At 38.7% G+C, this 12,695-nt stretch overlaps 1 protein-coding gene across 22 annotated transcripts in view; it reads right to left on the bottom strand.

The window, feature by feature from the left end:
• kif1b (kinesin family member 1B) overlaps positions 1–12,695 on the bottom strand; it is a 99,545-nt gene that overhangs the window by 13,563 nt on the left and 73,287 nt on the right. For 8 of the 22 annotated variants that reach the window (XM_062054307.1, XM_062054313.1, XM_062054311.1 and 5 more), the window contains 14 exons: positions 11,381–11,632; positions 10,360–10,478; positions 9,883–9,968; positions 9,653–9,782; positions 9,249–9,402; positions 6,136–6,226; positions 5,936–6,054; positions 5,806–5,861; positions 5,456–5,656; positions 4,708–4,816; positions 4,141–4,207; positions 3,898–3,982; positions 2,229–2,334; positions 1,953–1,979 (listed from right to left, as the gene is read on the bottom strand). In XM_062054307.1, the coding sequence (XP_061910291.1) occupies positions 1,953–1,979; positions 2,229–2,334; positions 3,898–3,982; positions 4,141–4,207; positions 4,708–4,816; positions 5,456–5,656; positions 5,806–5,861; positions 5,936–6,054; positions 6,136–6,226; positions 9,249–9,402; positions 9,653–9,782; positions 9,883–9,968; positions 10,360–10,478; positions 11,381–11,632 (1,602 nt within the window). Of the gene's footprint in view, positions 1–1,952; positions 1,980–2,228; positions 2,335–3,897; positions 3,983–4,140; positions 4,208–4,707; positions 4,835–5,455; positions 5,657–5,805; positions 5,862–5,935; positions 6,055–6,135; positions 6,227–9,248; positions 9,403–9,652; positions 9,783–9,882; positions 9,969–10,359; positions 10,479–11,380; positions 11,633–12,695 lie in introns of all 22 variants that reach the window. The other 14 variants (XM_062054319.1, XM_062054328.1, XM_062054321.1 and 11 more) reach the window with 7 other exon arrangements.

The following is a 12,695-nucleotide window of genomic DNA, read 5'->3' as shown; positions in this document are numbered from 1 at the left end:
ATAGTTGACACTGTGCAACCAAGTGGCACTCACGTGTTTCACAAGCAGACACAATAAATCAGTGCTTGAAAGTGTAGCAAAGTGGGCGGTAGACAGGAAGCCTGCAAAATAGCAGGATTTATGTCTTAGGTGTCAAACTCAAGGCCCAGGCGCCAGATCTAGCCCGCCATATCATTCTATGTGACTCGCGAAAGCCTGGACATAATGTGCGTCAGTTAAGAATTTAATCTTACTCCTTAAAAGTATTTGTTCTTTCAATTTTGACAGAAGAAATTAACTGCATGCAATTGCATATCTTCTAAACTCTGATATCATCTGATCATGTAACAACATATTTTAAGCTGTTTTTTTTGGGTTGGGGGGGTTATCAAAAATGCTTGTCACTTTGATTTATGATTTCAGAGAAAATTATTTACAAATCTGTTTGTAAAAAATACAACAATCAAATGCATAGGCCACATCGCGCTTCCAAGTTTGCGTCTTCACTACATTACAGACTTATTATTGTGGTTGATTTGAAACATTTTCTAAGTATTTTTACACTAAATTGACAATTTCAAGCATAAAATGGCATAAAATTATCAATACCAGTTGCCAATACCTGTATTGGCAACATGATGAGACCCAGCCAACTGAGCCTCAGGCAGCCTCAAGTCCCACTTTTATGAGGCTTAAGGTGACTTTGTGGGTGTTATTTAACGTCTAATAGGCTTTTATCATGTAAACATATTTAGAATGTTTTTATGCTCTATGAAAATATTATCTTTAATAATTAATCATTAATAATTCCAACATTGCGGAAATTCTTATACGACGGTCAGATATGAAATCAATTGCCAGCGATAAATAAAGGTTTATTATATTGTTTTGTAAAATTAATATAAATTTACTTCACCTTTACGAATGCCCCTCTAAGGGCAGCCGTGACCGCGACAACCCAATAAAAATGAGTTTGACACCCGTTTTATGTGATCTACATATTTTCTGACACAACACAGCTAAACTCTCGCTGCCTCAAGCAGTTGTGAAGGACATTTCCCATTTCCGGCAGCAGGGGGTACTCTTATGCACAAGGCAATCTTTCCAAACTCATTATGGTCTTACAGACTCCACTATCTTTTTTTTAAGGCTGCAAACTGAAACTGATCTGTTGACCTACACTACATCTATATATAGATATACATTTATGAAAACCTGTCTTTACTTAGGGCCTCCAAGAAGATATTCATGACAAATACTGGTGCATCAAGGTGAGAATCAGTAATACCTAACACACTTTGCATATGATCACCTTTACTTTTGTATACAGTGTCTGGCTCAAAAGAAGTCACCACCTCTATTGGATTAATTTTGCAACGGTCGATATGTTAAAGCTCACAGAACGTCATTTAAACCAGAAAAAATACTTCAATTTGCAGTTGAGTGTGATGATTGAACTCTGGAGCAATGCATTAACGGCCATATGGATTGAGCCTGTTCCAGGGTAATGGGCACATGAGGGAAATGAGAAAGGGCTCAAATGATAGATGGACTTGTTATGCCAAGAGCCTTCAGTACAAAGAAGGGAAGTGTTATGATCTGGGCTTACTTTTGGTAAGTCAAAAAAAAAAGACAGCTGACTTGCTAAATGTTTTCCCATCAAACTATCTCCTGAAAGCATGAACATATTCCAAAAAAGGAATGCCAAGATGCATTGGACTTCTAGAGAAATAGTGATGGATGGCACAAATGCACGCTGTAGTCAAAGCTACATTTAGTGTGGGACTGTGGGACTTTTTGATTGGACAGACGGTGTATATAATAATTTGGAAATAAAGGCAAGCATAATACAACACACCAACAAACACACAGACTGTATAGCAACTGAATTCTATGAATCCACGTAACTAAAGAGAAGTATAACATTCTTTCAGGAAGGAAGGAACCTTATGTTCTCTGGGCTCTACTAGTACCTATCAATATCTTTATCAATAGAAAGCCTGAGCACAATCAAGAGTCCAGCAGCAGCAGGAGGAGGAAAGAATGCACAGAAAAAAAGAGAAGCACAAAGAGTCAGGCAACAGAGACAATGGAGCAAATGAACAACAAAATGGTCATGCAAATGTAAGACACATATACACAATCTTATAACTGTAAAAGCAGATTTATATCCCAATATGTGGTGTTAAGTAGATATTTTCAATTAAACAAAAATACATGCCAGGAACATGAAAATCTGTCCAGCATACCTGTTGGAGTTGTGGGATGATTTGATGTTTTTGGCAGAGATGATGTTGAGAGACAGGATGGCATCAGCAGCGGCGTCGTCTACTTCAGCCTTGTTCCTTATACGACCTGTGAGGACACAAAAATTGCCCAGTGGATGAAAATCACTATTATCACAAAATAGCGTACAGCTTTCTTATACGGCTGTCTTGATATTTGATATACCGGTAGATATACTGTAGATAGCACTTTGGTTTGTTTCTGGCAGTATGTCAAGTTGTTAAAGTACCAGTAAAGTGGAAAAACAAGTGGACTTTACGTGCTTAATTGTGTTTCATTGTATCCATTAAAACATATCCAACTGTATTTACAATCTGCCAAGTATGTGAAAATATCATCTAAACATCGCAAAATGCCACAAATTCAGTCAGCCATTTTGAGTATTCCGCTCCAAAAGTCTTCGCTAAATCCCGTAGATTGACGTCACTGGAGTAACACTTCTGCACTCTGACCATTGTATCAGACCAGTCATACTGGAAATACGCAGAAATTAGAGATGTGCTGTATATCATCAGCAATCCTTATTAAAGACAAACACATATTTTTTTCTTTTGTTTGTGCATTTTAAGTCGTAAATAAAGACATAAAAAGTCAGCTAGCAATGTAGTAAATGGAGGCTCTCTATTCCACCCATAAAACCAAATAAAAACCCATCCAAAACCCGCCAACAATACAATATATACATATCGTGACCTGAATATCAACCAAATGTTAGCAATGTTGTTATTATAAGCGCTAACACAAACAAACTATCTTTTTGGATTGATAGCACACAGCTCAGTAGCCCTTTGCTGCTTTACTGTGAGCCAGCAGCAATGTCCTGCTGCTCCCGCATCTCGGCTTGTCAAAGTTATTCTAGATTATAAATCATGTCTCTCATCGAGATAATAGGAGGATTTAGTCATACGTCCAGAAGTTGTTCATCTGCAACATTCAATTTATACCTGGAGATGGAGACAAACACACACAACCGAAGAGGTGTCTGCAGGAGGACTTTTCCTTGTTAACCCTTTGTGTGCATCATGATTAATTCTTCATATAAACGGGAAGATATGGACATTCATCGAAGTAAGAGCCGACATCGTACAGTAAGCTATCGTTTTTTTATGTTTGTAATTTATATTTCTTGTTTAGCACTTAGCAATACTGCTACATGATGCTTAGTGTTTAACTCAAGCTCGATCTGTTTAGCAGAGCTTCTAAAACTTGTAGCTCATCCTCCTTATATTAAGGATCAAGATTATAAGTTTTTGGATCATCATTTTTCCCAAAGTAATTGTTGTTGACTCTTACAAAGTCTGCATGATTTAAATTGTTGTTGATGGGAAAGGGATCTGTGGTTCCTACCGCTACGTCACGTGATCACTTGTCTGGCTAGCTCATTATGTCTCAAAATGGCTCGGGGAATCTCCGTGAGATTGATACTATTTTAACTACCGTATATCTATCTATTTGAAAGTAGCTTCAAAATAGAGGCAGCTTGTTTTTCCACTCTACTGGTACTTTAAAGGTATTGTGGAATGTGATTTGTGTTAGCTGCTCCATAGACATCTCTAGAAATTGTAGACAAACATACATCAGTTTTGTTTTTTTTCCACTTTCACTACCATCTCGGATGCACCATGTGCTTACCCACGACCAGCTCGCGAACATCCTTCCAGTGTAGCTCACTACCCTTCTCGTGGATGAGGGTCACAGTAATCCTCCGCTGGATCCCCTGCCGCATAAGATGACAGCAGCTTAGGATCAGTAGTTTTATTGAAACTTTTTTTTTGTGGCAGTGCAGGGGGTAATGGTGCCCAAATCTGTTTTTACTGTATGTAAATGTAGACTGAGCCTGTGTACAATAAAGAAAAGAGTATTAATTTCTGGTACCTGGTGCAGCAGGTAAGTGCCATGGCAAGGCAGGCCTCCACTGTGATCTACTATGGCTGGAATATACCTGGGGAGGTTGAGAGGTCAAACTAAGTCAAAATATACATGTTTTTTAAAGTTTCTTTATTTTATCCATCCATCCATAGTTTTCAAAAATACTAATTATATTAAATACAAATTGCTTGTCTGCCATAGTAAAACGTCTGGCTTTCAGACTGTTCCTCACCAACCGTCTTGTAATGTACACATGAACACGTCCAGAGCACCACGCACATAAACAAAAGTAGTTCCAGAGAAGCAACTAACAATTTTCAGTCATGTTGTTAGAATATAAAATATACATTTAATATTAGCTAATATTAATAACTAAACGTTGCCAAATGTTTACCATTAGCTGGAAACACACAAACAAGTGTGGGCACAGTTTCAGTGCCCAAAAGAAAGCAGGATATCACTCTGGAAAGTTATCGCCCTCTGGGCAGCCTCGTGAAGTTAGCAAACATCCCCTTTGAGTTATCTATGTACAACAAGCACATATAAAAAAAACAACTTATTATTTATACTTACTCTCCAGTAGGTTCCAGTTCGCTGATCTCAAACCAGACGAGTAGGTCGTATTTGCTGACACATTGGCCCAAGTTGGACTTTGTGATTGTGTTCAACTTGGTGGCTGGAACTGACACACACAGAAACGCTAAGAGAAAATTAAAACTCTGACTAAATGAATACAAGGGTGACCTATGAGGTCTTAAATTTGGGATGATCAAAAAAAGACGTGTGTGCAACTGGGATGTCGTGCCTGTATCTTAAACACATAAAACTAACATTTAAAGGTAAAAGCAAATAAAAAATATTACCTAAAATATGTCACTGACATATACAAACACTCAGGTGCACATATTGACTTACTAAGGGAAGCTAAAAATAAGACTGATCCACTACTGACACAATCCTCATTGGGTCTACAGCGCTGTTCAAGCACATTCATCTGAAAGGCAAACAGCTGTTCACCACCTTTATTTTCAGTGGAGTGAACTACGGTAATTGTATTTTAACATGAAAACTACAGCAGCCACATTGCAGCTGAAGCTATAAAGACTACTTTTAGTTTTAGGACGTTGCAAAAACAGCAAATTGGGCAGGAGTGGAAATGGAAGATGGGGTCATTAGTAAACAACAGCAGAGAGTATGACTAACCACACCTACGGGAAGGTGCATCACACCAATTAATAACTTTAACCTGCAGGAACAAGGCTACAAAGCACTAGTCTAATCATCACACACTGTAAGCGACTACCCTGCCCGCTGTACCAACCATGGTGCCTGGGCACAATGAACACGGGGTCATCGGGCACTGGGAGGAAGGGGAAGTGCGACAGCTGGTCAGCCTCATCATCCAGGCTGGCCACAGCAGATGAGGCAAGGGCATTGGCGTGCTCAGACAGCGTGTCCAGCACTTTGCCATTCATATAGCCACTCATCAGGTAGCGGACCAACTCTATCTTACGAGTATGGTCTGGGTTTGGATTTTTATCACATGATCGAGTAAAAAAATCAGAGGGAAGCAAAAAATGAAAGAAAAGCGGAAGGAAATGTGAATCATGCTGATATAACAAAATAGGATGATGGTGAGAGGCTTCAATATCGTAAAGAAAAAAGCCTTACCAGGTTTAGACAGCGGCATTGGAATTGGATAGTATTTCCTGGAAGGTGTTGGAGGACTGTTGGAACGAATGAGAAGTTTAAACTAAAGAAAATCACTTCTTCCAAATGAATTACATGCTCCGTCACACACCTGATGAAGTCCTGGCCATGTTGATGCAGTGGGTGCTGTTGGTAATGGCCAAACACCTCAAACACAATAGGCTGGGTCTTGATGTACTCAATAAAAGACTCAGTCACCTCCACTGAAATCTGCTCGGGCAGTGAACAAAAATAAAGAATGAACCTGCATTTCACTGTTCAAATGTCTGCATGAATACTGTATTTACTTACATTTTGGACATGGTAAAATCCAAGAGGAGTGCCTTTGCCGGTGTTTTTCAAAGGCTCAGTGGAAAAAGCTTCATCGTGACGATGCAGGAAACTGAAAGAAAACAGATGTCAGCGCATCACTGACTTAAATATGTTCATAGAACTTTTCCTCTGAATCAAAAATTACGTTGCTGTTGAAAGGTAAAGTACTAGTCAAATACATGGCAATATTAAGAAATTTACTAGCTCACTTATGTCCACTAACATTTCAGCAACCATTTTTATAACAGCATATCTCATCAAGAGGAGATACTACACAAATGAAGCTTGGATATACTTTAGAGTAGTCAGTATACAGTTTTTATGGCAGTATTGTAAAGCTGTGATGTTCGCGAACAAGTCAAGTCTTTTGGACGGCTCTTTTAAATGAACAATTAGAACCGATTCGCATCGCAAGCCGTTCGTTTGCCATCTTAATACAAATTGAGCAGGCATATGTGTCCGGGTCAAAATACAGCAGTGTTTGGATTCACTTGTAAACACCAGGTAGAGAAATACAATTTTGCATTCACATTTTCACCTATTCCTAGGGGGTGTAACAGTTTTGTAGATACCGCGGTATTTTGGTTTCAACGTCTTCATAATAATACGCCTGACAGTATAAAAAAAAAACTTGGTGTGTAGTTTTTTCCGCCGCTTTAAATAAACTACATCTACCAAAATCCTCTGCGCAGGGCGGGCCGCCAAGGTGGGGGCGTAGAAGGCTGCAAGCAGGAAGTGAAATGTGTTCATAGTCGATGGGAGGAATTGTTTTTGTGGACATTTTCTGAAAAATGTCAACAAAATCTGAACATAACTATTTAATTTATGTTGCTAAAAACAGACAAACATATCCTGGCGAAAACAACCTCCTTGGCAGAGGTAAGAAAGTATGCGTTTTGCAAAGCAATACTTGTGTCTCGGGTATTTCCAAGGCGACACAGATCCAGCCGATCACATTGCAGTGCGCCAAAGGAAATCACCCCAAAAACTGTACATTGCGGGAAATACGAGTAAAGTGAAAAACTGCTTGATTAATCCTCAGTCTATCCATCCATTTCCACCGCTTGTCTCTATCGATGTCGCAAGCGGGCTGGATGGAGCCTGTCCAGCTGCACTCAGGCGGAAGGCAGCGTACAACCTGGACAAGTGGCCACCTCATAAACCGTCACCCAAAAAATATATTTGAAGCCAGCAAAGCCAAACATCAGTTTGTGAAGTATTTACACTATTAAAAGTTAAATTGTTAATTAACTTTCTGAGAATCAGCATTTTCCAAAATGATGTAAACTTGTCCTCTGTGGAGAACACTTATTGTCAGAAAGTAAACGTTGAAAGACACTAAAGTAAACATTATTGTTTACACATGATGTTTACTTGCCACTTTAAAGACACTCAACTGTACGTTTTTTAAATATTTGCTTGAAACAGTGGATGTTCCTGCACAATTCTTTGCACTTAAATATTTATGTTTGTAGTAGTAAATATGATTAGAACATTTGAGCATTATGTTTGTGTTCAATTACAGTAAGTGTGTTCCTCCTTAACATTCCTGTCACTTCATTTTGCATTTTACCATTTTTTAGCCTTTTTTTTAACATATACCACAATAATATCATACTATGGACTAAATATTGTGATGATATCATACCAGGAGATTTGATACAGTAACATCCCACACTTGTTCTAATTTTTATTTTATATTTTTATATATATTTTTAATAGACTTTGTGCCGGTAAATACAGAGGGAAAGATCTGGCACATTTACATTTTTGTATCCATTAATGGCCATTGTCCCATGTAACAAATAAATATATAGATTTGATATACATACAGACATATCCCTTAAAATAGGGGGAAACTTAAAATAGTAATCTCATTGTCAATGCATATTGGATGGTATCACTCTATTGAATGTTAACAATGTAAACAAATCAAATTATAATTTTTTCAAAATAATTCCCACCAATGGAATATAAAGTGGTTTGAATTATTTTGATCCAAATCTTATTTTATAACTGCAACCATTGATTGTTTTCTTGACAAAAACAAATTATAGTCATCTCTTGCCGCACCGCGACTCGAGCTTCAAATATTGCGGCTTCACCACATTGCTGATGTTTGGGGATATTTATATTTTTAAAATATATTCTACGCTTTTTTGGTCGTAAATTAAGTATTTTTAAGCATAAAAACGGCAAAATTCACTAAAAATATCAACACTAGAGTAGTGTTGGCCACTAAAGGAGACCAAACCAATCAGAGCTTGCTGTTCAGTACTGTGGCCACTGATTGGCTCAACCTCACACAGCATATTATTATATTGGATTAAAAGAGTGTAAAGGTAACTACAAGCTGTTATTTCATGCTTAGAGGGTTCTCATAATGTTGAAAAAAATATTTAGAAGGTCGTAGTAAACAGTTTTTTTATGTTCTAGCTTTGAAAACATATGATTTATAATTAATTATTCGTAATTTTCAGAAATGAATCAATCAGTTAAAAGCAATATACGAGGGACGACTGTACTTCTTAAAAAATAAGAAATATATTGAGCCAGTCTTTTGAACGACTATGAAAGGAATGGTTCCTCAAGATCTGACTTCCTTGAAAGAGCCATGAATCCCATCTCTAAAGTATAGATATAATATCCACGGAACATGACTCAACTCACAGCTATTAATGTCGAAATAGCTGGCAACGCAAGTGAGAGGGAAGATGGAGGGAAGGTGAAGGAGTGTAAGGTGTCTAACATAAATCAGCTCCACCAGTGATGTCATCATGGAGGAGTGGAAGAGGATTCCAGGAACAACATGTGCAGCTTTGGTGAATCTCAACCCCAGGAGGGTTAATTAAGGCAGTGCTGCATTGACTAATCTAAGTAATATAATTATCAGTTTCATTTCTATAGTATTGTGCTATAAGAATATATACATAATAAAATACTTGCTGAAATGTAAGGAGTTTAGATACAGTACAACATGTTCATATTATATTGTAGAAATCCGATGTCTTAGGTTTGTGTGTTTTTAATGTCACGAGGCAATGTTTGCCACTCGTGTTGCTTCATTCAGACTTGGAGGATTACGGACTCACTTGAACTGGCAGAAGATGTCAGCGTACTCTGGAGGGATGGCGGTGGTCTGGAGCACAGTCACACGGAAGGTGAAGGTGCTGCCTATCTCCAACTGGCCGGGTAGACCGTCATCACAAGACATCTTGGTCTCCGGAATGTTACCCAGCTTGAGCTCTGAAGGGAACGTTTGCACTTTAAATTATGGTTTAAAATCTGCATGCAAATTGTTATCTAAGGCTATAACCTTTTCTTTTTTTACAAAGCTCATGATTTGTAGCACAGCACAACAGCTTTTGTGCACATCCTTAACTACGTCAGCCTCATTTCCATCACCAAACACTTTAATGTCCTATTTTGCATTCGACATGGCCATCTGCCAGGGTCGGAAGCTGTGTGGCAAAGAGCGAGGGTCTGGCAGTCGTACCCATGTCATTGATTCTGTTGAGCTCTTCTGAGGGGGTGTTGATCTCCGAACTCTGACCCTGGCCCTCCACAATGCGCAGTTCTTCCAGGGATAATCCAGAGTGAGTCATAACTGTGGATTGGTAATCATTCTGATGGGACAACAGAAAAAAAAGGATGTTAGCATTTAGAAAGACAACAGAGAAGAGGTATATATATTTACAACACTTGTCATGTGACTCAGGGGCTTACTTTTGTGAAGTATTCATCATCAAAGGAGATCTTGGCAGTACCAGACTGTCTCACTCCAGACCCGTAGTCTGGGGCCTCCTCGTCAGCTGCAAAGAGACACATCATCCTCTTATCAGCATCTATCGGCAACACGGCACATTCAACCTCACACTGTGCATCAAAAGAAATGAACCCACAGGAGCGTTTTTGTGTTTTTTCTTGACACAACAGCTTATTTCTCCCCCCCCCTCCCCCTTTTTGTTTTGTGGGAAGGGGAGGGTTGAGTGGAGGAAGGTTCCACTATAAACTTCTTTTTTTTTTTTTTTTTATCTGAGCATTGTAACTTATGTGTTGTACTGCACTGTTAATGCTCAAAATATTTACAAAAAACAGCCTTTTTAGGATACATTTCACAGATTATTTCACAACTGAAACCAAGCGGTGCTTAACGAGCAGAAAAGAATGTGAGTATGAGGACCAAGCTCATTAATTACTCACCAGCTATAGCCTGAACCCCCACACGCAGGAATCCTCGCACGTCACCTTTCTCTGTTACTATGGCAACACGGTGCACCAGCGGCACGGGGTAGAGCAGGTTGCTCAGGTACACGAAAGCTCTGCAAGTGAAAAAGGAAGAGCGTAAAAACGCGAGCCTCTGCTGTGTTTCAAGTTAACAGCTGCATTCAAAGGATGTCCACACTTCTTAAAGATGTATTTTTTTGTCATTAAAACGTGTTCATATGCAAATATTTCACTACAATCCATCTATTATTGCACTTTCAGAAGGGGTGATGCAGTAGAGATGGTTATCAAAAGATGGTTTTATAGTGCCGCGTTCATACAACGTTGTTTTGGCTAGTATGATTTGTTGTGTTGCTCCCTTGGCGGCCCACACTATCTCTACACCGCTCCCCTCCACCCCCTTCTCTGCGGGCCAATGGATATCAATCTGCAGAATGTCTGAAGTCATGGTGACGCAGGCAGGTAGCGGTTGCAGAGTCTGTCTGGCTGCGCTGCTCTGTGCAGTGTCATTACCGACCTGATATTTAGGTCCTTGAGGAGGCAAATTGTATTTGCATCACAATATATCAAAAATGTAACCGCAAGCATTGACAGCAAATACAAAATGAGTAAATACCTCAAACACAAATGTTAAAACAGAATCAATAAAACATGATAAGCAAAACCAAAAGTAAAACAGGATTTAAGGGATTAATTGAAAAAAAAGACAAGACGTGATAAATTCAAGACACAGCATATACATGAACATCATACACAGATGGAAGTTAACAGTCAGCATCACCATGGTGACAAAGAATGACACATCACAGTGGGAGATATAGAGTGGGAGACAAAAGAATGGCGGCCTTTTTACTTTCTGTGCTTAGATGACACAGCAGGCTTGTGTGGAACATAAGTGTGACTAATCATATTTTCCTTTTTAGCAAGCCAATGCAGCAAGTCTCTTAGTGCTAGCCTTTATGTGCATGACAGGGGAATGCCACCTCCATTCACCAACCTTCCCACCAGGATGAACCAGGGGGAGCGGTCATAGAACGGGTCCTGGCCGTCACTGAAGATGTCCGATCCCTCCTCCGTGCCGGCGTCTGAGCTGGTGTCGTCCACGAACGCCTCGTCGTCAATCAGGTCAGACATCTCGCTCTGGCGTTCGTCGGCCAGTTCGGTTATCTCGGAGTCGGTGGTGGAGAAGGTAGGCGAGGGCGTGCGGTCGGCCAGGTGCTCATTAACGCAACCGTTGAAGATGGGGGAGCTGAGAGGTGAGGTAGTTTAGGCACCAAGCAAAGGTCACAATACATATATTTGTAATTTAGGAATGAAAACAGAGCAACATGTTTTGTAGTTTGCCTATAATATTATTATTATTATTTTTTTTAATCAATCCTTTTTTACAAATGGTATTTTTTTTCTCTTTGAATTGTGTAGATCAATAGTATTTTTGTTTTTTTGTGTCCGAAATAAAAATACATACAGTACATAAATGCAATAATTACAAATAGCAAGTAGCATTCACAACACCATAAATATATTTTTCAAGAATTATTTACTAAATCATCTCATATACGTTGTCTGCAAGAGAAGCAAATGAAAAAATGACACATGATGTATTTTTCCGTTGGTGTGAGGTGGTAGGGGTGTCAGAGTGACAATGGAAATTAAAATGAAAAAAATGACATACATGGCAAAAATAAACAACAAAATAACACACATGGTAAAAAACAACAACATATTGCATCATGCATGACTACATATATATATATGTTATATTAGAATGAATCAAATAAATAAATCACAACAGTATTTACATGAAATCCAAAGCACCAAACAAACAACAAATAAATGTTTGTGATCACAACATGAGAAAAAAAGACATAACATGATTTTTATGAAAAAGAACCAAACATAAATAGTGAGATATGGTTTTGGCCAAACAGAATGTGTAATTGTGCAACACGAATGATGAATTGGGATGGAAGTGAAACCATGTGGACCCAGTTTAGGCTGACATTGTAAACTAGATGGCCATTGGCCACCAACACAAAACATGTCAAACAAGACCAAAAGCTAACAATTATATGACAATAATTCATAATATCAATATATTAAATACAGTGGTACCTCTATTTAAGAGTGCGTCAACTTAAGAGTGTTTTGAGATAAGAGCTGTCTCTCGGCTAATTGTTATGCTTTAAATTACAAGCAACATTTTGAGTTACAAGCATCCCCACCATTAGCTATAAATGTCATAGTGAACCCCTAAGATCCCCCCAAATATCTGGTCTTACTCGCTATGGCTAACTTATAGCTAGAGATTG

Source organism: Entelurus aequoreus, linkage group LG07 (assembly GCF_033978785.1).
Source record: "Entelurus aequoreus isolate RoL-2023_Sb linkage group LG07, RoL_Eaeq_v1.1, whole genome shotgun sequence".
NCBI classification, from domain to species: Eukaryota; Metazoa; Chordata; class Actinopteri; order Syngnathiformes; family Syngnathidae; genus Entelurus; species Entelurus aequoreus.
The sequence above is the reverse complement of the archived record's forward strand: the minus strand, read 5'-3'. Positions and strand labels throughout refer to the sequence as shown.